The sequence below is a fragment of the Chaetodon auriga genome, chromosome 20 (genome assembly GCF_051107435.1).
Source record: "Chaetodon auriga isolate fChaAug3 chromosome 20, fChaAug3.hap1, whole genome shotgun sequence".
Lineage (NCBI taxonomy): Eukaryota > Metazoa > Chordata > Actinopteri > Chaetodontiformes > Chaetodontidae > Chaetodon > Chaetodon auriga.
The window spans coordinates 11990717-12015767 of NC_135093.1; the positions used below are offsets into that span (position 1 = coordinate 11990717).

Sequence of the window (25051 nt, forward strand, 5' to 3'; positions counted from 1 at the left end):
ATCTCTTTTAAATGCTGCCTGATGCATGTTTTAACTCTAATGTGCAGCACATGACAAGTTCTGATCAACCCATATGTTTTCTTGCCTACAAACTGGATAAATTCCGTCTTTTTGGTGACACAGCATTTGTTTCCCATTTAGTTTCTGTTGGCTGTTGTAATGAACAAAGTTTAAATTTCCAATACCTCAAAGCAGACATAAACATGAGAACTCAACTTAGCTACATTCTTGGCTTCAATAATAGATAGTGGTTATTATTTTCCTAAGTCAGTCCTGTCTCACCAGGGATTACGTCCATATTAAACGATTCAGCTGTGCGCAATTTACGTCCATGGCAAATGCAGAGTGGCATTTTTATAGCATGCTGAAAAGCGAAAAATATAGAGGGAGTAACATGTCAATCTTTGATGCCAGAGACCAGGCTGTGCATCCTGTTTCAAACCATATATCATTTAGGAAGGATTATGATCGTTTGACACGTTTGTTTTATGTTTTCCCCTGACTTAGCTGTGATAAACGTCACTGTATATGTTATCTTGGCACTGCTGTCCCAGCAAACCACCTCAAGCGCCCTAAATAAAATCTTGCACTTCTAATAAGATGAGTAAGTTGATGTCTTTTTATTGACGGAATGATTGAGTGCGCGTATGATGAGTTTTTTGGTGCATTTGCCAGGAGAATCTTACAGTCTGGATCATCAACATGGAAAATTGGAAGATGAGACTTCAAAGAATCTGAAGAGATGTTCTTGATCTGGTTTTATATACACTGCAGAAAAACCTTCACGATCACTCTCTCTGTACAGAGTGCCTTTCTTTATGCAAATTTCAGACAGAATTAGTACACCAATGGAGTGGCTGAAATCCTGATTACTACCCGACATTCTCCTCTTCCTGTCAAACTCAAAAGACAGTCAGCCCAGCTTAAGATAAAGTACTTAGAGGAAAAATGCAAGCAGGGACAACTAAAGTGAACTCACCTGCTGCAGCAGTTCTACAACTCGTCCAAGCGCCTTGTTCAATTTCCATGACTGTACTTTAATGGTGTAATAAGATAAGCTACCTAGTGTTATGAAATAAATGCAGTAATCAGATTTTCTAACACTTTCTTACAGTTATTCTATGAGTTCAGACAACAGGTGGTGCACCAGCACACTGCAAAGCACAACAACATTTTTATTACATCACAACATTGAGCAACACTTCATATTTTCACTCATAAAAGCATATTGCAAAACTCCCCGACTTAGCTTCACCTGCTCTCCATAACTCATACATTCCCCTTAGATTTGGCTTTGACATATTTCTACAATGTGTGTTTTTTATAGTCTTTTTCCATCTCTAATCTTGGTCCAGCCTTGGACCCAGCCATTGGAAATTTAAGACCAACAGATGGTGCTCTGGAGCCTGGAAACAAAACACCGCTTCAGCATTGCTTTCCATATTTAAAATGAACATTTGCCAAACTTTGTTTAAGCTTGAATTTGAGCAGTACATTTGAGACGTCCTTTGTCTTTACTTGTAGCTGTCAAAATGTCAAGCAGTAGTAATAGTCGTAGTGTAAAAATAGCCCCCCGCGGGCAAATTAAATCATGAGAAAATATATTACATAATGCTTTATCTCTGTTATTTACTCATCTCTTCTTATCAAATCTTTTAAGCTTATCAGTTCTATAAGTGAAATTTCTAAGAATATGATGTCACAGTGTTTAATACATGTATGACATCCGAGACACCAGATGAAGTCGCTCTACTGGGTTTTTGTCATGTTTTTCAAATCCTAATCTCTTGTTTGTCACTTAGATGAAGTAACGTTTCTGTGTACTACTCAGTGCAATCTTATGACTTTTGGATGCACACGCTCCATGAAAGATCAAATAAAGGTGTTATCCTTTTTCTAAATTATCTTAAACCAGTAAAGCCTTAGTTAGTGTGCATCTTTTCCATCTGAAGTAACACTTTTTGACAATTTTGACTGTTTAGCAAACCAGTTTTTCAGTACAAGAGAAAAAAAGGGGAGGAATTGGAAATGTTTTGAAAAATAGCCATCTTTCTTTTTTTCTTTGCCTTCCTGCCCTGTTATTGTGGATTTTGAAGATTAACACGCCACATAAGAAAAACAAAAATATCAGCCAAAGAATTAACCCTGGACTAATAATGAGAGCAAGCTGGATAAATATAGCCTACAGTCTGCCTTTTCAGCCTGAAATGAAAAATATTAGCTCAGGCTTATATTAATGATAGCCTAACAGTTTCACAGAGACATTAGTTTTTGCTATCAAAGGCTCTTTAAAGCCCACCTAGCTTGAGCGAAAGTATCGAAGCCTTTTGAAGCTTTCTATTGGACAGTTGGGGCCACGTGGTCAGCTGCAGGCGTGCCTAGAAATATAATTGGCCGAGCTTGGTGTCACTCAACCCTCAATCTCTCCTGAACGCCTCCCCATCGCTTCACTAACTGTGCGGCCCGATCGAGGATTTACACGAAAACATCCACCGCAGTCTGCGTACTAGTGGCAAGGAGACGGCTGCGACGACGAGCGGGACCCGACGCTATGGATCCGACGGCGTGACAGCCGAGTCGATGGCGTTTTTAAAGTCGGATAACGGTGTTTGGCCTTGAACGGAGACGTTAGAAGCGTTACGCAGATTTAACGGCAATGAGTGTGGTATCACTTGTTAGATAGAAAGACAGAGAGAGAGAGAGAGTGAGAGGGGCCAAAGTGGACTCCCTCCCTCGGCAGAGCTCGTTCCGCCCGATGGAGGCTGACGGGACCCTTGCAGTGAGCTCGAGGCCCGGAATGTCACCTGTGAAACGTCGCCACCTCGTTGGAGGACGTAATTAAGGGAAAGACGGCGCGCACCTGTCTACATTTTTGACGACTTGAGCTGTTTGACTAACTTCTCAGTTAGCTTGTACACGAAAACAAAAGTTAGCAGGTCAACGTTAGCGGCGGGAGGCGACCCCTCGCGCAGGATGACTATCATAGATATGACTTAACGAGAGGTTATTGAACGCCTCAGGTAACACGGACAGGTGAACGACGCACTATTACCTTTTCAACGGACTTTACACTTCTTTCTTCCGACGGGTTTGTTCTAGAAAGTTGTCCCATAATATTTCGTCATTAGTACGTTGACTTATTTCTCTGCTACAATTGAGTAGTTTTGTTGTTCAAACAAGGACTCCTTGGACATTTTTTCCCCTTCACCCCGTGTCGCCTTTTCCCACCAACCAACCATGTCATTCAAAGACAACCCTTGTCGGAAATTTCAAGCCAACATTTTCAACAAAAGTAAATGCCAGAATTGCTTCAAGCCCAGAGAATCACATTTGCTGAACGACGAAGACTTCAATCAGGTAAACACATGCTGTTTTTTTTTTTTTTTTTTTTTTTGAAACATTCCTCGGTTCATGCTTGTAATACTGTCTGTGTAATCTGTAACGAACAAGGGAAAGCCTGTTCTTATCTCTGCTTTTGATGTGCTCGTTTCAAACGGTTTGTCATGTGTCAATAGACCATGAAGCGCAAAGGTTAGGCTAATTGGACACAATTATTTTCTAGCCCAGGGGCTCATATTGACCTTAATTCATGCAGATATAGGCCTCCGCCCAGCTCCATGCCTTCCAGCACAGTGGCCTGCTAAAAACTGCCTTTGTTGAATCATTTAGGTTCCATTTATTTCTGTAAAAGCACTGGCATTCAGCATTGCATTGTTGTTTTCCAATAATATATTCATCACTAATGAAAATGTTCCACTAACAGCCTCTGCTGGACCGTGTGGTTGATGGCTGAGTTGTGAATGGTGGCATCACGTCACACTGAACTTTGTTGACCTAAACCGTGTTGATTCCTTATCGTAAGCTGTTTAACGTCACAGGTTAAGAGTCACCTGTATCCAGGTTGACATTTTATATCTGTGACAGGGACGGACAGCGATGCTTCTTCACTTGTCTTAAACGTGGCTGGATGAGCGCTAACATCGAGTTAACATTGTGCACATTTTCCTCCATCATGACCAGTGGCTTCTCTCCTGGAATGAAAATAGCCTTGAGGTTATTTCTCAGTGGAATTTCTTACTCATTGGCTATCAACCTTACCCTTTGATGACTGCAGTCGGTGGTAGGTTATCATCTGTTGTCAGAGACTGGAGACGTGGGACAGGCTGGCCATGTTGTTCATTGTTTCCTAAAGTCCTACTTCAAGACCATACTGAAGGCCTGTAAATCTCATTTTATGCATATTTTCATCCTTTTCCCCACTGACTCACCACTTAAAGGCCCATCGGTTCAGTATCACAGTCATTTATGATTGCGGGAGGATAAGGGGTCGGGGGCTGTTTTGAAGTGAACACACAGGAATACACTCAAATGACTCCATTTAACCACTGAAGGGTAAAAAATGACCCAGATTCAGTTCATCTACTCCTCTCTCTTAGGAGGACTTGCCATTCGGGCTGCTGTCAGGTCATATGAGGAGAGATGGGACGTTTTTCTAAACTATGCTCAGTCTCAGCGTTCCTCTTGGGGCTTTAGACTCATTTTTCACTGGCAAGGAGGAAGCTGGTGTCCCAGCATTAGTGTAATTCCCTGCTCAACATTTACTGTACTGCTCTTTCCTGCACTCCCATTATCAAATAGCTCATCTCCAAGCTGCTATTCCTGTGTGCTGTCACCTCTCAGGTTGTCTTTCAGAAGCTGGATGTTGTTTCTCTTGCAAGTCTGCACAAACTCTTGACTGTCCAAGGTTACAGTTACGGGCTTATGATTGAAAATTCCTGTTATATCTTTTTGTTTACCGAGCCACTCAGCAGAGAAATGTGCTGCACCTCCTGTAATCAAAGTAAAAGAGGATTTTATGCTGGATTATACTTGGCTTTACATGGGATGAAGTTATGACTGTAATCAAAACCACTGATAGATGGACATGGAGGTGCCAGGCGGCTTTAAATGTCAGAGCTTTTCCGACTTGATTTGTAGGCTACTGTTCCATAGACTTGAGAGTGCGGTTGAGTTACGTAAGGTGCTTAATTTGTTAAGCTCTTTAGGTGAGGGTTGATGAAGAGTTGAGTGTAAATATATTTAGTAAATTTTTTGCGGCTGTGCACACAACCCTGCAGTGGTTATGCAGGACTTCTTTGGCTCAGCAAACAAATGCTGACTACTAGTATGGCTACAGTTCAAATTCGTACCAGAAGTATTTAAGAAAGACTGCCAGCCCAACTTGCATTTCTCAAGTTTGAATTGCAAATCTGCAGCCACAAAAGATCTCAGGCTCTGCACTTTCTCCTGTTTCTCATCCACTGTTTTTCTTGCTAACTTCTGCCTCTTGCTGCCCCCTCCACCCACCAGTCCACCCACTTAGAGGATCAGAGGGAAAATCATGTGTGTTAGCCTTTCCTTTTTTTTTTCCAGGACAGCATGGTGCTCTGGGATACAGCCAGCTGGAGAATGTAGCCTGCAGTTAACTCAAAGCAGCTAGTGACTAATACACACCTTTCCGGAGATAAACTAAAATGTGTGTGTGTCAGTGTCACATACTGTCTGATACTGGTTCACAAGCCTGAACTAGGGACCAGCCTCCAGTTATATCTGCAGTGAATTAAAATATGCATAATTAAACTGCTGATCGACGTATTGATGTGCCTGTTTGAATGTTTGCTTTCATCACAGTAATTGTGTTTTCTGCTCACCAGGCAAAACCCATATATGGAGGATGGTTGCTGCTGGCACCAGAGGGAACAAATTTTGACAATCCCTTGCACAGATCCCGGGTAAGTCTTTCCTTTGCTGGACTTGAACTTAAATTATACTGAGAATGAGGCATATTTTTGTTCTCCTCACTTCTTTTAGTTTTCTTTTTAATGTCTTTTTAATGAAGGGACTTAGGGTGGAGCTTCATGAAAACAAAAGGGCAATCTTTAAAAGGAACAGCTATATTTGACCCGTTACCTATAGCTTCTGCTCATGCCAGGAGTCAAAAGGTGCAGAACTTACAGTTTTGAGTTGAACAGCTTTTAGTCTGAGATGGGTTAACTTTAGTATATTCAGGGAGCTCCAAAGGTGCTGCGGTAAGTCGACAGAAGGGACTTGGCTTGCCTAGCCCTTCCTTTGATTTTGTTATCCATGCTGGCACTTATTTCACATCGAACAAACAGGAGTTCTGGTTGTTGTGGCTCCTGTTGCTGTTTTATGGATTCGTGGGAGGCTTGGCCCTCTATCACAAGAAGCCTCATTCTCAGGCAATAATGAGCCTAATATTGACTTTTATTTCACGAATCCTGCTCCCCTAGCATCATGTAATGGGAGCCGTGCTCTGTTGCACTGCTTCCTTTATCAGATCTCAGATTATACTGTGGTGGTGCATCCCAAAAGGAGTACAGAGAATGTGGGGGAGGAGAGGGAAAAGTCCCAGTTCTCACAGCCACACTGATGGCTTCCATATGGGGTTTTGGGGAAAAGCACCTCTGGATCCTTCAACTCAAACTACTGTCAACAGTCTGCTGCTGCTTTGACATAATCACTGATGTGTTCTGCCTATTCTTACAATCAGCTTTTGACTGTGGGGGTATAATTGGTGGCCTGTGCGTAGTGCTGAGGTGAGCAGGTTGGTCAAGTTTTGACTGACCAACAAGCAAATAACATAGAAAAAGAGCTGACACATTGGATGAGTCATGTTTTCATACCTCTTTTCGTCTGTTGTTCTGTTCTGTCCATCAACAACACTGCAGAATTGATCTTCATGAGCTCCCTTTGAGCCACTTATCAGTCACCTTTTTTAATGGCCTCTGTTAATGGATATGACTCCAGTGTCCTTTTAGCATCACACGTGAAGCTTAGCAGCACCCCTATTGAGATCCTCCAGTGGCTTTTAGGTTACAAAGCACCTCTCAATATTTCATGGATTGGGCTCAGTTGGAATCGGAGCGCAGGATATTTAACACTGAGACAAAACGGTGCATTAAGAGAGGAGGAGGGCAATGGAGAGCTCATCTAGCTCCCGAGGAGGGAGATCAATGGAAACGGTCCCCATACTGTATCATTCACACAGATATTGGCAAAATGCCTCTTTGACCAAGAGAGGTGTGTGCATACACGTATCTTATAAACAGATCAGGGCATGGTGACTGTTGTCACAAGTGTAATATTGTGTATCGCCATGCAAAGGTTCACCTGCGTACTTTTTGTTGTTACCCACATTCATCTGGGACATTAACAGGTGTTTTCATATCAGCGTTCTAGTTTATCCTCATACGTTGATGAAGAAAAACAAACTGAAAACTGGGTGATTGAGTTTTGGCCTGAAGCATGTCAATAAAATGTTTTCCAGCTAACTTGAAGAGTTTCAGATGTGGTAGATGCTGGAAGTGTGCCAAGAACTGGGTTGCCTCTGCATCACAACCATGTTGGTAATTCAAGAATTCCTCCTTTTGTTTATGCAGAAATGGCAAAGGAGGTTCTTCATCCTTTACGAGCATGGCTTACTTCGCTACGCTCTGGACGAAATGGTGAGTGAAAGCTTTCCTCTTCCCAGCTGCTGATTTTTTTTGTTTTTGTTTTTGTTTGTTTGCTTTGAGTGAAAAACCAAAATAATTGTTTTTAAATTAACTCTGATAATTTGAATAATAGTCTGGTGTCAAATACTAGACAAAACAAAAACAAAACATAAATGATGCTACATACCTGTGCTATGAAGGCTCACATTGTAAATTCATCTACTCATCATTTGCACAGCCTTGTTTGGCACTTTGACATGCCATTCTCCCCACTTAACCCTTCTCTTGCTCCTTCTGTTTGAACAGTTTTCACCCACTAAACTCAAAATTGATTGCGCTGTAAATGAAACTCAGCATACCATCTATCATTGAAAGGGAAGTGATTACTGCTGGAGGAAGTGTTTGCATTGCATTGCCACCATACTTCTACAACAACAACAACAACAACCGCAAACAGAGCAGGCCACATAACTTAATCCTGAAGGCTTATTTCTGAAAATAATGAAGCATAAAACTTGAGAAATAGTTTTGTTTTTTAAATGATAGTGTGTCTCAGATAAAAGACTGATCCTCCTTTCAATGAAATAAAGGTCCTGAACACTATTTGATAACTTACAACTCATTTAATACAATGAGTTGCTCTCAGAGAAAGCTTTTCCAATGAGGATGTTGCATAAAAGAGAAGAGCTCATTTACAGACTTCAAACATTGGTAGTGTTTATAGTTTAGGTTGAATTATAGTTATTTTGGTGTTTGTCTGAGGAATAGCTGGAGGGTGTGATGGGCTCACTACCACTTGACCAGGCAGTCACCACATCACACCAGTGCTCTCTTACGTGTTTTGTCAATGTGTTAAACACTAAGCTAACTAGCACAGTGGTGTTAAAAGGAATGAAGTGACACCACATGGTACTGATGTGTGAAGCTGTGTGTGTTTGTTTTTAGTGGCAAACACGCTTATTATGTAAGAGCCCTGTGGTAACTTCCTGTTCTGAGAGAAAAACTGGAAAGACCACTGAACACCAGGAAGACTAATGTATTCAGTGATCATGATTGGTGCCACTTGTTGAATATCCACACAATAATTATGAAATTAATAGGTAGACCAACTGTCTCTCCACCTGAGTTCATGTTTTTGCAGGTCGCTTGTTTGAAGACTATATAGTTTGTTGTTTTTTTTACAGCAGTATTATACTGCAGCACATGGCCAAGCCGAATATTGATTGACCCAAAGCAGTGTTCAACAGTTTTTTTTTTCTTTTTTCTAAATGTGGGATGTGCTTTGAAATGAGGTGAAAGCAGAAATAGTTGAAACAGCGCTTGCTTTGTTGCTTTTGACCCTTTCATACTGTATGTGGCATTCTTTGGCAGAGGAGAGAGATGCTGAGAGGTTTTACGTAATAGAAGCAGCAGGAGCTACGATGCTGCGTAGATTTATTTTCTTTTCTGTGCCCTTTAGAGTCGAGTCATTTCATTCCCCCTATAGAGATCTGCCACATGTTGAGGCAGAGATACTGAGAATTTTATTGCACTAAACATGTAAAAAAAAAAAAATAAAATAACATGTAGCACTAGCCAGACCAATGAATTGTATTTGTGGGGCACTGGTGGAGAATTATGACACCATAAGGACAGATGATGTGTTCACTGAAAGAAACAATGGAAAGAGGCGGATGTCCTCCATCCATTCATGGGCCTCTCTGGATGTCACTCTTCATCTTTTCATCTCTTCTCTGAATGCATGATCAAAAGGAGAGGGAGGTAGCAAGGGTCTGGAGCTGGAAATATCAAGTGACACTAAATATAGACTCTACTTGTCAAACCAAGCGCATTAGAATAATTGTTCTGTGTTGAATAAACAGCTGTACAATCTTGGTTAATTGGCGTAGATATTTGGCACTTGTTTCTTGTGGGCAGAAACATTAATATTTGGACTGTTGAGTGGTATTATATTATTTCATAAATAGCAGTTAATGCCTTTTTCACTTTGTTATAGACAGTGGAAGTAATGATATAAAATCAATTGCGTTCTCAAAATAGAGCAATTTGACTGTGTCTGATTTTTTTATTTTTTATTTTTTTACTTCATGCTCATGATCAAAGACAAGTGGATGGTTTACTGTGCTGCCTGTTATTGTTTTGTCTTTTGTAAGTGATCTCAGCTTTGCCATTATTGCAACATTTCATTTCTGTGCAGTGATGCCAAAATTATAATCTAAACTTTATTGTGCCATTGATGTGCAGTAGGTAAATTGCCCATACTGGTTGATAGGGTTTTGTAATTTGATACACAACTATGCTTGTATGCATGTTACATACAGTTAAAATGTTCAGTGCAAGTTGTGTCAGATGGCTACAATCAACATTAAATACAAGACATTAAGATCAATTTAAATGCTGTATTGTTAATGACATCAGGTCAAATCTAAAGACTGCCAGCTTTTCGCCAGTATAACGTTGCTCCAGACCACATCAGAGCCCCCATCTGAGAGCACTGGTTGGGGTTGTAGATGAGGAGGTGCCCCTCTGTTTTCCTCTCGGCCTAGTTTTATGGGTCTTGTGTCTTTGGCTCTAACCAAACCCAGATGGGCTGCGGTCCCAACCTTCAGGATGTGGCACAGCTCTGGGGGAAAGGAACGAGTTAGTAAAGGCCTGGGAGAGCCATCGATTTGGGGTTGCCCACCTACAGTGAACACCCAACACTGCACACCACTGCCATTATTTTATGCTAAGGGCAGCAGTGTCTATGAAGAGCCCTTATGTGCAAGAGACAAATGGTAAAAATAAGAAAATGTAGCTGCAGTAAGAGCAAGATAAAGAGAAAATGTGTTCTGAGTGGCAGGATGGATGGGATGAAAACGCTAGCCCTCATGGAACATGTGCTACCATGCAAGGCTAATGTGTTGGTGCAATTTTCGTGCATTGATCTTGGCATAGGTCTCTAAAAAAGGAAGTTGAAATGTGTTGTACCCAAGCTAATAAACTGCATTTTAGCACTATACATTTTATTAGCTGTGAATATGGAAATATGATACATGTACTCACAAAGTCCACTGTCAATTCAGTCTCCAGTATTTGCTGAATGCACAAGCTAGATTTTCCCAGGGCAACCCAATGCAGTTGTTTCAGCAGAGCGTTGCTAAGGCAACATGTTTTGTCCCTTTGTGCAGGAGTTGACCATGGCATGTGTAACATGGGACAGTTATTCTCTGTTTTGTAGAGAGCTCTGGCTGTCTCTGTCCTGACTGTATGGACACAGGACAGAACACTCTGGAAGCAAAGCATGAATGTGGGCTGAAGCCGTCTCTAGGCTCAGTCATATGGTGAGCAAGCCTTTCTACAGTAGCTGTAGAAAAAACACCAGACGCAGCATTGAAACAAATGTGCAAGGCTGGATTGGACAGAGTTAAAGTTTGTGCTGAGCTGCACATGTTTCTGTGTGCGGAATGAATGCACCTGGGACCCAGGGTGCTTGAATGCAGAGGCCATGTCACAAACAGGTGTCGTAAGGTTCGAGAAACCTCAGTTTTAAACCGACCTCAGCTTCAGCAGTCATTGAGTTAACACTCAGAGAGAAAGTGGTCCTTAAATCAATTACAGGTAAAGAAAAGAAGAATGAACAACATGAACACAGGGCACCCTAAGCTGTTCAAGCTGTTTAAGTGATGTGAGAAACACACATACACACAAAAAAATCCATTATCACCTCGTGGTGAGAGCAAGTATGTGGGTGTAAAGAACCCTCCAGCTCCACAAAGCCACTTTGATGACATCAGTGCGAGTTAAAATGATCAACACCCACACTATAATAACTACTTCGCTAAGTGGTCCTAAATACCCCACACAACACCTAGCTCCCCTTGACCATGCGTTAACCTAACTGTAACCTGTTCTTACTGATGCACACACACACACACTCACACACACACTCACACTCTAAGACACACCCCTCACCATATGATCTAGGCTGATTATTTCTTTTTTTTTTTTTTTTCAAACTTTGCTATGTCTCTGTTGTGGTCTTTGAGCTCACGCTGAATCATAGCCTCATTTTTTTTACATCCTTAAATTACAAAGGCTTTTGCAAACTAATTACTGTTGATGGTGGATTGCATTCAATATTTCCTCATTTCTTTGGAGGCCAATGCAGAGAATGAAGACCTCATGCTTGTCAGTTAGTGTGTTTTAGTGCAAACTGAACAAGCACTGTAGGTCTGCAAATAAAATGAGGTTACCTATTGAGTTGCCTTATACACAAGAACACTTGAATTGCATTTGTCAGTGTTAGACTGTATTACTCGCAGTTGACTGGGTATCACAGCCATATCTCTTGTTATTCCAAGGAGAACATGATGTTCTTATGACGTTTCAGTTGTTGAAGTCATTCTCATTTCATCTTAGCTCAATTAATTTCCTGTGTTTACTGGAATTCAAATAGTGGACCCCTGCCCCATAGCGTTGTCCAAGAACTGAGAGAGTTTTACAAACTTCCCTCCATTTCCCACACATTTGTGCATTCTTTAAACTTGAGGCACACCATTCTGCCGCCTCTCCTGAATCTTTCAGACAGAACCATATACAAACTCAGCAAGTGTTTGCCCGCAGACTTGTAGGACCTTTTGACATGCAGAAACATGCACAAACCATCTCCCTTTTCTAGCCCTGTGAAACATGAAATTGAGGGCTATTTTTAACCAATTTTGACGAGCTTTTGTCTTGTGTTGGTTTGGGAATGAGGAGAGCTTTCCAGGGGATGGATGAGTGGGCAGGGCCTCTGAGCTGTGTTTTTGCCTCCAGGCACTCTGTGCAGGGAATAAGTGGAGGCTGACCACCCCACCCCATCAAATTAGGGATACTTATAGGGGGAGCTCCAGTCTTCCACTCACAGCAAGCCATGGGAAACAGAGTGGAGAGGGGAGTAAGGACTGCCTGGAGTACACAAGTTTGTGTTACAGCACAAGATGGAGATATGGAAAGATGAATGATTTAGGATTGAAAGGCAGATTGGAGAGAGGCACAAGATTTTGAGGAAAAAGGGTAAAAAATAAATGCTTTGTTGGACACAGCTCATGTTGATAAGACAGTGTAAACCCTCCGTACTGGATCATTGTGGATTGTTTACTAAATGTGGGTCCTGGGTGAGGCGTATGTTGGTTTTGTAGAGATATCGTGCGTGAGAGTCTCCTTTAACCCCTGCCCTTCCTTCCCCATGGTTCCAGTAGGAACTGATCTTCTGGAATGTAAACAGCCATGGATTACAGTGGGGTCACTGTTCCCATTGCACAAAGCCACAAAACCATGGGAACAGCCATTCATACAGCTTGTAATCATCAGGGTCTACAACACTGTAACTGCCACTCAACCTAATAGCAACCCAACATCCTGAAGCTGACGCCCTGTGTAGTGTATTTATAAAGAGCATTCCCTTGTTTTTTGTTTTCATTCACAGAAATGGGGAATTTTTGTGGATTCTTGTCAGTGTATTATCCCAATTTGGAATTTCCAGTTCCCTATGGACTGCTGACCTAGTCACTGTCATGTCTGCTGTTGGCTGGGGGAGGCTGACCACAATGAACTTCAGTGCGAGAGTGCAACACAAAAAGCATTATCATCTCCAGTTTTAGCAGCCCCTGAGCAGTTATCAAAACCAGCCGTCGGAGTGAAAAGTGCAGCGACGAATACACCTGGCTACCTGGGTGGCAGTCTACATCCACCCCGGCCCACCAAACATTTGGCAGTGACAAGGACTGCAGTGCATGGGGAATAAAATGATTGGTGATACTGTTTAGACAGTTCTCTGGGCTGATCCCTGTCTTCAGTGATGCATTAGGCTGCCGCATGAACGCAAGATCCAGTGTGAACGTGGGAGCCACTGCTTTCTTATAATGTTTTATCAGGAAAGCAGGTTCTGTAATGTGGAACTGTCATTGCAAGTGCCATCAGAGAACATGTTGGGTTATTATTTGTAGCCTCATAACTTCAGACAGGATGACATTTAGCTTTTCTTTTTTTATGTCAAGACAACTTGGGAAGGTCTTGTCTACCAAAACAGAGCATCATGTACAGTAGTTCAACCTCAGTCACCCGGTCAAATCCAAGCCAAGGAGTCGCCCTTTATACACCACACAACAAACTTCTAGAAAAATGAGACGAGAAGCAATTGGGAAGTGAGAAGTGAGAAGTGCTCATACATCACTGCTAAGGCTGATTCTTCTCCACCAGCTCACGTTGATTGCTTATCAAGGGCCTTTTGTCCTCCAAGTGACCCAGTATGTCCACTTTCCAAATGAGTGCCTTCCTGTCTAAGTAGAGTTGAGTTTACTATTACCAGGAGGGTATGATTAAGCTAAAACCAGTGAAAGGTCTCATGGAGGATGGGCCAGGTTGTATTTTCACTTGATAAATGACCAATCTGGCTCTCTGCTGGTCGTCTTATCTGTGCTCTTTAGTTTTTGCCTTGGCTTTAGTCACCACATCAACCCGGATGTGGCTAAGATAAAAATCTTCACTTGTCGTCTGTTTGAATTATTCCATTTCTGAAGTCAGAAGTACAGTAACGCTCTCTGGCTGAGGGCCAAGTCTTTAAACATTAAACTCTTGAGCTTGGCCTGAGAATGAGCCACTATTGTACATGGCACCACTTTGGTCACTTTTATTATCTTTTAAAAGTGTAATTAAGGCTTTGGCTTTTACTAGTGTACAGACACACAAAGAACTGCCAGGAAACATGATCCAAGCTGATTTGAAACCAAACTTTAATTGTGGTTTTGTGCTTCTTCTAAGGATCAAATGTGACGGAAAGGGAGACATTTTCATGCTTTCTCACTCACAACCCCACTCCCATTTGCCATTTAGTGTGTGTGTGTGTGTGTGTGTGTGTGTGTGTGTGTGTGTGTGTGTGTGTGTGTGTGTGTGTGTTCCATAGCCAAAAGGCCTAATGAGTCTAAAAATAATGGCTGTCAAATTACAGTTATTAAATTCAAATTACAGTCAATAAAACAGCATTGTTCTCCAGTATGCACACAGATCACACAGAAAAGAGGACTAAGCTGTCCATCTTTGATTGGATGAGCAGAAAGTGCTCCCATTGACATGTATTGACCTGGAAATGCATAACAAATTGGTGCAGGTCAGACCAAAATCCAAGGCACTTTGGAAAACATCTCACCTCAATGAGTAGTGGCTTTTGTCTTCCTTTAACATATCAAAAATGACAACTTTTGCACTTTGCACAACATAATCTCTGGTTAGAAGGTGCTAAGATTCAACAAATGTAGACTGTAAGCAAGAGGGAGACAACCCCTGGTCTGTGATTATATTAGTGCTCACTGTTGCGTGAGCTTGTGGACAGGATCATTTAACACGGGGCACTAGGTCTATCAGCACTTTGAGTAACATAGTACTATATTGCTCGTAGCAAATGGTTTTTCATAAGGTATCAGTTTCTGTTGATGTGGGATTCCAGTTGATGGAGAAGTTGGACCCCCTTTTCATTTTTTCCTTGTTGAATATGACTGCCATGTTGGGTCGAGCCAAATGCTTGATGGGGCTCCACTGTTGTGCCATGGTAAGGAATCCTTAAAAGGCTCCCTTTTTTCAGGATGTCTTTTACCATCCTTCTCTTTTTACCCTCCTTCATTTTCTTGTTCTTTTTAATGATTTCCAGCCATTCATTATCCAGAGAAAGGCCGGCTCCAGGAGGCTTTGGGTAAACCAGTGTCCACTCTCACTTGCATGGTCCTCACTTTTACTTTCCCATTACTCAGTCCGATTCACTTTCCCTTCCTTTTACCTCCTCACTTTCTCTTATTCTGCCACTCTCTTGTATCTCTGTCTTTCATTCCAGTTCTCACTGGCCAATAAATCATTTGTGTTGGAGAGAGCAGCCAACAGTATTGTGTAACTTCTCTCCCGTAAACCCTCCCTTGTCTATAAAGCCAAACATGGCCTGACGGACTGCTCGCTCAGTTTGTTCTAAACACTGGACTAGGACACTGACAAAAGGTTTCATTTAAAGCATCAGGGTGGGGGGTTAGCCAGCTCTGAGACAGGCACTAATAAAACAGTGGGGTAGGTGGGTAGTGTCTGCATGTGCGATGGTGGGGGTGTAGGGACACTCAGAGGCATTTCCAGTGTAGAAAGTGAAAATACTGCCATTGTGAGTTACCCACAGATACACACACCACTGTAGCCTGCCAGTATATTGACCTAATATTTGTCATTTAAATTGAGATATGGCCACACGCTTAAGCTATAAATCTGTGAGGTTTTTACGTTGTCAGGATGGATGGAAGAGTTGATTAGTTACTTCACTGCGGTTGGATGCAGTCCAGTTGTAAACTGGCCCGAGACTGGGTGTCTAATACACTGCTGCCTTGTGATGGTTTGCCCAGCCACAGCTGCAGTTAAACGTCTTTCAGAGTTGCAACAGGTGCAGGTGTATTTGATGACCTTTAACCTTTCACCTCAGCTTGGCGACCTTCCAATCCAAACACCTGTTAAGGTCAGGGCTCTACTGCCAAGATATTTTTAGAAAGAAAGAAAGTGCAGCCTTGGAATTGGGTCTGGCAATGTCTCACATGAATACAATAGCAAGGATAAAACATAAATGTCATGGTAGATATATTTAGATGATATATATTAGATGTAGAAGTATTTCACATGCATGTAAAAATATCATCCAGTAAAAGCTCTTACTACCAATTCTGGGCCTTATTTCATCTGTAGGTCTTGCTTGTAAAATCCACATAACCTGCAACTTAAGAATTTTCTTGGCTTGTTGCTGATTGTTGTTGGGTGAACCACTCACACTTTAATAACCCACTCCAGCTTCCTCAGGACCTGGCCCAAAATTCCCATTTCCAGCAGCCATGGACTGGCCTGCCTCCAGCCTCAGCACCTAATCAGCTTAGTGCTCTCTCCTCTGTGCTTTTTCTTGGCTTTAAAGAGAAAGCAGCAGAAAATGCCCTCTCTACTTAAATAAAGTGCAGTCCTTTTGAAATATTAACTACTGCATGAAAGAATCTGAAAACACATTGATATGGAATAGAGTGTAAAACAGAGCATTGTCATAAACTATATCAACAGATGACAACTGAAAAACAAGCAAGCCATTTGTCTTTCATCGTTAACTTTGATCTGCTCTTGCACACAACAACATCGTTTGTTCAACTAATACTTACACATCTTTGTCAAGCTGTTTATCTGAAATAGGCTAAAGTATTACCATACCTGAACCAGAGCACATACTGTAAACCTTGCATAGACATTATAATAAATGGACGAAGCCTTCGGGTCTGAAAAGTGAATTCATTGTGGAAGTGCCTTAAATCTTCTCAGTTGTATCTGATAATACTTCTTTAGTACTTACCAAATATTGTATGTAGCGCTGATTATTAAACTGTCATATACCAATGTTTGGTCATATTCATAGTCTTGTTTAATAATTGTTGTTATTGTCTGGTTAAACCATACATTTGTTAATTAAATACTATTATATTTATGAATTTTCAACACAAAACAGCAAAAATACTATCTGATGATTTTGTGAAATGACTAAATGCTTTTGTAGAACAACATTTATCCTCCAAAAGTAAGAAATCCAGCAGTAGTATTTATTGGGGATTAGTACAGGAACTTGGATATTGCATTGGTATTAGTTTCGAAATGTTGAATGTTAACCAGTCCTAGGACACATTAAGAAGTCTGGAAGTGAATTTTTGTTTTGTTACCTGATGAATAATCTCTTGGCCTCTGAAATGATGTGCTGTCAGCACTGTTTTGGGCAGGTTAACTGCTAGCAGCAGACCTGGGCCTGTAGGAAGCTGCTCTTTAGCCTGGTGGAAAAACAGCTAGCTCCAAAACTGAGGTATTAGCTGAACTCCCAAAGGAACATTTTCCTATCCCTCCGCCATTTTCCCTTCCCTCCTGCCTGACAGGCTAATTTGCATTGACTTAGCAAGACTTTGGCAGATTTGCAATCATTATCAAAGAGGTAGTTGGAGCCTGACTGCAAGTCTTACGTAATTAATTCATAGTGTCTACAGTTGCAGAAACTAGCTTTTTGTTAATTGTGTTAAAGGAATTGATGATATTTATGTGCCACTTGTATTTTGAATGCATTTTATTGGGACCCTGTGACTTTATAATAGCCACAGCATATAACGGGTGCCTATTCACCTTGGCCTACTTTCCAAAGTGCTGTGTCAGAGTACTGTATGGGACGCTGCAGTAATCCAGACACTGCTGTTTTGGCACATTGTGATCTTGGAGCAACTGTTTTTTTGCAGTGGAGACAAAAAGCTGATCCAAGAGCTGCATTACTGCTCAAGAAGTCAGTGAGTGAGTGCCTCTGTCTTTGAGTGAATATTAAGATGTTTGAAGAATGACTGGTTAACAATGGTGTTGTAAATTAAAATCAGTCAAATGTGCAGGACATCCAGTCATTATCATTACTGGCCTTGGAAGAAGAGCAGATGCAATGAACTTAATTTGGTTTTAGTTGGGACCTAATTGTGGTATGTATTTGTGCATTCACTGCCAAGCCATCTAGGGATTTAGATAAGCCACACTTTGCTGCCTCCATGGCTCACTGAGATATGTGACAAATCACAAATGTTTCACAACATCTAATTTAGAGATGGCAAATAGCAACAAATATGCTGACTGTGCATGTGCAATAAATAGTTAGCTAGAGGGCTTGACGATATTGCCAAAAAATAATGTCTCAGCTTATTTCAGGATTAGACAATTTGTCATTGTAAATATTTTTTACAAGCTTAAACAACTAAAACATACTTTTTGTAGAGCTTCATTTACAAGACAGATTAGCAAGAATAACAAAAGTCCTCCACTACCTTCAAGGCTGTAATTGTTTTGTATATTCAAAAAATACAGCAGTGCACTGTCAATCCTAAACAGCAGAGCACCAGCATCCACTTCAAAGGTCAGTTTCAGCACAGATAGAGCAGAGAAGGCCACACACTAATTTATCTGTGTCTGCTGTTTGTGTTTCAACAAGACATTAGCCTGATATCTGCAGACAGATGGCTAGCTAACGTTTGCTAACCAGCTGCAGGGGCAGACTGAACAACTGCACACTGCTCTGTTGATTCCTGTGGCATCACCTCTTGTAACCAGACATAATGCCTAGTCAACAAACACAAACACCACCTGGAGCCACAACAGTCCAGCAAACTGCAGCAGGTGCACGTATAGAGTTGCAAAGTGCTATTTTTGGGCGCCTCTGGTTCCAAAAGTAAAAGTTCCATAGCTCAATTTCTCCCATAGACAATGTTAGGTGACTCACAGTTGAAGTTCTGCTATGACTTGGATCAGCATAACACTCCCCGGTAAATCATCAGTGCAAAAGATTAACAGTTGCATAGCACGTCATAGCTATAAACCTGTCCAATACAGTAAAAACTTTGAGATAGAACTTAACAATGACTCCAGAGGTTTGTTTCAGCAAGTAACACTGACTTTAAAATGCTGTTATATGCACTGCTAATGGCAGGTGGAAGCTCAAGGTAACTTTGTTGAAACTAAAATGTGCATCTTGAATCAATTCACCTTGTGGATTATATATGTTTCTCAGCCCTAGTTGGCACATACTATACAATCTAGAGCGAAGGATTAAAATTGAACTGATAAGTGGAACAAGCAGACACAACCGAGGTATCGTTCATCACATGTGAGGAGGAAAGGAAAACAAGGAAAGATGCATCCTTGAGGAATATTGGAGGCCGCTGGATAGCAAAGAAAGGAAAGTTACAAGTCTGGGAAACCACACACACTCACCATAATTCACCTCAGACAGTCTGAGTCTGAACAGCCAACGCAACATGACACAACTCGATCGCAGCACCTGTTTCTCCAGCCGGCCCATCTACTCTGTCACCACCCAGACATAGACTGACTGATTTCTCACACTCTGTCTATCTGTTGCAATTTTTCATTTATTATTGTTATATACAGTTCATAAACACTATACTACTTCTACAAACTACTATAAAGCTTCAGTTACAGTGCTGTATGTAGTAGGATAAGAAAATAATGTTTCATAGATAAATTGTTTGATGTGATAACCACACACATGCATTGATTTATTCTACCCCGGAGTGGGAAACATCTGGTTCATGTAACTCCAGTACAGTTACGCCTGATTGACCGATAGCAAAATCCAAGCCTCCATTTGAAAAGAATCCTGCCACACTAGCAGAGAAAACGGTCTTCATCCTCCAACTCTCCCTCATCTTCCTCCTCCTCTGCATTTGTCAAATACTGGCCTCCTAACGCAGCATTCAGCCACCCACATCCTCTCACCATTCCCCATAATAAGAGCAGTGCTGCTACCACCCACAGTCCTCTATGAAATACCTGGTACAAATATGTGTGAAATGTGTGATGATTTAATGTTCTGTTGCTCATTCTTCTCAGAAAATTGTGTTAATACAGTGCTCTCGCAGTTAGTCTTTACTGCAGTGCTATTGCCATGTAACCAGGCGTAGAGCTGATGCCTGTGCTGTGGTATACATCTGAATGTCTTGAACGCATACCAGTAGAGTGAGGTGTATCTGAGAATGCCTGGAGGACTGTACTTGGCCCTGCAACAGAGATGTCAGATATCCACCATGTGGCTTTTTATAGAGCTTTATGTTTGTCTAAAGTACAGACAGGGGTTAGGGTTGGTATTATAACTGAGGCTAAGATAAATATCATGTGTGATTGCACTGTCTTAACATTGTCTCAGTATTGTGGTAAAATTATAGGACGGTGAGGACTCTGGGACAGTGATGATTGTAATCTTGTCCATGACCAATCTGTCAGCTCTGGTTCCTGGCTTGATTGCTATGTATATCTTTGTTTGTATGATTATTGTGGACTTAGGAAGGACAGAGAGAGACAGTTTGATATTCCTCTGTAGCAAGACCAGAGGTGACTCCATCCGTCTGGCACCTCAGGACATTTCCCCGCAGCTGGTTGTTGGCATGCTCACTGGTATCAAAAATGTGTGTTTACCTCTGTTGTCCTAAGTTGCTAAGGAAAGATTTATTGCATAATTGCTGTTATCGGTAATGAGCAGAGGATGTTGGACCCTGAAGAGACCTGATTTTAGGCCATGTTCATGAGTCAGGATGAAGCTGTGCCAGTTCATCAGCTTTCCTTTTGGCTTCCATGTCTTTAATGATCAAAGTCAAATGGCTTTGGATGGGTGAAATACATGGAGGCATCGAGGATCCTGCTGTTACATGTCTAAAGACGCGTAATGTAACTTAACGAGTGAAGCTGTAGCATTTGAATTTGTCACCACCAAAGTTGGCAGACAAACTGGCACCTAATCCCAAATAACAGATGTTGCTGATCAACTTACAGGTGTTCATAGCTAACCTGGTTGTTGAGCAATATTTTAGGTGTATTCATACTGTTAGAAAATTAATAAGTAATTAAGTGAATGTAATAAAAAAGATGTTGCAATGTGTGACTCAATCACATAGTTAAATGCCAGTTCATTCCCTCATGCTCGTCTTAACTGAATCAGTTCAACTACCCTCTTGCTTTCCATGACCAGAAATGAGTCTGTCAAACCCAAAAATGTTGATGGCAGAGGAAGAGAATTTGCTTCACAACCAAAAATGAAAGTTAGACCATCAGCCAGCTGCCAAAAGAAGCAAATATTTCTCTTGCTGTGTCATAAGGGAGAATGGGATGTTTTGCTAAGCTGCAGAATGGCCAAGAGTGAAGGAAGCCAAGGGTACAAAGGCATGCATGCATTCGTGGGTCGTACTAATTGCCCTTTTCTAAACAGAGAGTTGGTTTCTAATGAACACTGTTGTAATGCTACATCTGGACAGAGATCAGAAGACTATGAATGCTATATGTAAAGAAGAGGAGCGAAAGGCCCAAACTGTGCAGTGGACATGCATTTTAATTCAGTGTTAAACATGAAAAGAACCATTGAATAGAAAACTTTCTGGCTGTCCTGTTTTATGCTGTTTTTTAATTTTTAGTATCAGTTGTACTTCCTGTCTTCCCTGAGTGGGTAAACTGGGAATGTCTCCATTCACTCCTGTTACTTACAAAAGAGATTTGAAACTGTATTTTGCATGTGGCATGCCTCAGCAGTGTTCAAATAGCTGTTTTCTTTGTTTGTTTTTGAAAGATTTTATAATTGTGCAGTACTTTCACCTGTTGGCTAAAACCAAACAATAAGATTAAATTAATTAATGTTTTGTGATTAATTAAATAAATATGTACGTACTTGATGCAACAACTGACAATATTTCAACTTGATGTTTGCCATTCAATCTTGTGCTGAAGCAAAATTCCCTCCAGTCATCACAGACTGGCCTAGAGAAACCAGATCTTTTTCTGATTTGTCCCCGTCTCCCCTTGAGACTCTGCTCAATGACTCCCATCGAGACAGTATTCATATTATTGTCTGAACAACTTGAGGGACTAGAATAAGTTTATGCTGGCTTCATAATTTCCATGCTCTGATCACAAAAGGACACTTGTTTGGGCCTCTTGTCTCTCAGTCATTTCCTTGTTGAGGGTTCAGGGGAGGAGTGGCTCTGTGGACTGTGGCGGCTGACAATCCCACATTGTGTGAACTGGTGCTGCTTCACAAAGGGCCCATTGTGGAGAGCGGTGGCCCGGGAGAGGGGACTGGGTCTAGGCTAGGTGACAGAGAGGTGTGGGTTCGGGGGGCCTGGGTCTGGGGGCTAGAGCAGCAATGGCTGGCCCACAGCAGTGATGTGTATTGGTGCTCAGCTGACACAGCGCTGGGGCAGGGAGGGCGCACACGTGTGAGCGGAGTCCCGTGCTGCTTGCCACACGGCTCCAGTGCAAAACATATACTGTACTCTCATACAACCAACACCTACTTCATATAAGCACTCAAATCTCTGAGGTGAGCAGCTTTATGAAAATAGGCTTTTAATCAGGGCTGTTGTCAGTCTGATTTATTTTCCGTGTCCAAGAGAATCCGATGCCCTGATTATAAAAACTGGGGGCTTAAGCTGCTTGTACAACTGTTCCCAGAATTTGAAATATTTTGCTGTTTATCCTCCTCTGACTCCAGCCCAAGGACAAGCCCACATGCGTGGTGCACTCTAGATTTGTTTACTCAGACAGATGGCCTAGCAGTCCAAAGTCATAGTCCACAAAACCCCTTTTTTCCCTGCTGCACTGCTGTTCCCCTTGACTGCCAGCTTGAGACTTAATCTCCCTTTTTTCACCCCATATTGTTCCCACTCTCCATCCCCAAACCTCGTTCCTCTTGCCATGTCTGAGAGTGACAGGGCTCTCAGGTCAAGCTGACGCCAGTCTCTCTGTCCAGTCTGAAGCAGGCCTAGACCCTCGCCCAGCTGTCCCAAGGTCTGTTTGTCCGTCTGTCTGTCAAGCCCGGCTGTTGCCCCGGCCTCTCACCTTGGTGTCAAGAGCCCTTCGGTGATGGAACGTTCTTAAGCCACAGGCATAAGAAGTTGAACCAAAACATAATAGCCAACCGAGTCACTGCCTCTGTGGCTCTGTTGTTTTACCAGGGATACATGAGACATTAGAAGTAGAGGTTATTTCACGCTGCTTCAGATTGTTCTCTCACTCTTAGCCTAGTTAGACCAACCTGCTATTTTCTTTGTTCCAATTTGCTGTGCCAAATTTTGACTCTGCTATTCATTACAATATAGACAGCAGTAAAAGAGCAGAGACTGAAAGTGACATTTAACAGTGACGAAATAAACAGGGCCTCTCATCTGCCGTCAGGGTGGGATTACCACAAACTGTTAACTGTTGACTTCTCTGGCCACATTAGAGGCCATCCATAGGCTTCAATTGCTGACAGCCTATGGTTATGCTGCACAAATTTGGTCCTTTAGTAAGATTTATGTGGTCACTAGCTAACGTGAATGTGATACCTTTTAATTTTGTTCCCAGCTCTATCTCCTAATATATTCTGATTTACTGATGGGCTGTAATTTTTTATCTGTGGCCACCTGGTACTTGGAACCGCTGTGGTATTTTCGTGTCTATAATTCTGCCTGTGTGTTTAGTGCAGTGAAAGTAGGGCCCAAAAGCTACCCATGTCCAGTGTGCTTAGTTATGCAGTACTCATTTACTTCATTGAACAAATAAAAATCCGTCAGTGAACACAAGATTATCAAGGCTTTTCCCATTGCTCGCATAAGTCATGTGGAGGTCAGGTTAAACATAAATTAGTTTTCTGAACTAGTAATATCTGTGGTATTGTGTGTGAAAATGTTTACCGTCTTAGGGAGCTGGCTTTTTAAGAATGCAACTGAACAAGAGTTTTACTGGCTAATGCACTTAGAAAAGCATCATTTTTTAATTTTGTCAGCTGTATTTCTAGCACAACATGTTCACTCGTAGCAATGCAGAGCAGTGGACTATAAATAGATTATCTTATCTGTTCCAAGTTGAGCTAGCATGTCTCATTCATTGTAAATGAGCCGTGCCTACACACAAAGCCACTGTGTACTCACATAGACCTGCATATGAAACCTTAAGTCATTGTACACAAAGTAGTATAATTGTGCGAGTCCAGTGGCCATGTTATTTATGGCTGACAGATGGCATCCATGTCAGCGTGCATAGTTGGGTTTACACCTCACAGCTAGGCATCAGACAGATTAAACTCAAAACCGCTCAGTGAACCCGTGAACTTGGACCGTTTATAAATGGCACAGACACTCCTTTTCACAGGTCCTTTCAGGCCCTGTCTAGTGATACAATATACAACGTGGCCATGTAGATTGGAGCCAAACAACTAAAATTGTGATTCATATTGAAGCAGATGAGTTTGAATAATCTTGATGTAAAACAGTTTAGTTCATTTGTAAAAAATAGAAACAGGTATGATTTAATGTCTTTTAAGTTGTTAAACAATTAGCCAACTTCTTGAACAACTACTTAAAATGCATTATTATTACTATGTTAATTATTGACTTAAGGATAGATAGGGTGGCAACTATTAACCAAATGCAATAATGTCATGCTGAGTCCATCAGAGTTGTGAAAAACTCCCTAATTTCCCCATCTAAAAATCAGCCTAATTATTGCTGCAGTGTTACTTTCTTATGCAAATGGAGCTAGTGGAGTAAAAAGCTGCATCTATGATGCAGTTCTGTAATTACTGTCTTTGAATGCTGAAATACATATCACAAGAAACAAAAAAATATCACAGTAGCCCTAACAAGAACATTTGCTTGCGCACAGAATGTCATACAGTGTGTGGCATGCCAAGCTTGGCATGCAAATTGATGCTGGGCTGGATTGTGTGAGAAGACAGACCATGTGGAGGGATCTGTGGGCATGTCTGCTCACTTCCACATTTAACACTTTATGCATGTGTCTCTGTTGTGTCCTACAGCCCAGCACTCTACCCCAGGGTACAATCAATATGAACCAGTGCTCTGACGTCATCGATGGAGAGTCCCGGACGGGTCAGAAGAACTCGCTGTGCATCCTGACCCCTGATAAAGAGCACTTCATACGGGCTGAGTGTAAAGAAATTATCAACGGGTAAGACATACTAATCT

At 41.6% G+C, this 25051-nt stretch overlaps 1 protein-coding gene across 8 annotated transcripts in view; it reads left to right on the plus strand.

Annotated features, from left to right (window-relative positions):
- The first annotated feature begins 2421 nt into the window (after positions 1-2421).
- The window catches only part of LOC143339457 (uncharacterized), a 47263-nt gene continuing 24633 nt past the window's right edge, over positions 2422-25051 (plus strand). For all 8 annotated transcript variants that reach the window (XR_013079326.1, XM_076760694.1, XM_076760695.1 and 5 more), the window contains exons 1-4: positions 2422-3357; positions 5694-5771; positions 7440-7505; positions 24883-25034. Coding sequence is in view for 7 of the 8 variants with exons in the window: in XM_076760694.1 (XP_076616809.1) it covers positions 3238-3357; positions 5694-5771; positions 7440-7505; positions 24883-25034 (416 nt within the window). In the remaining variant the exon portion in view is untranslated. The remainder of the gene's footprint in view (positions 3358-5693; positions 5772-7439; positions 7506-24882; positions 25035-25051) is intronic.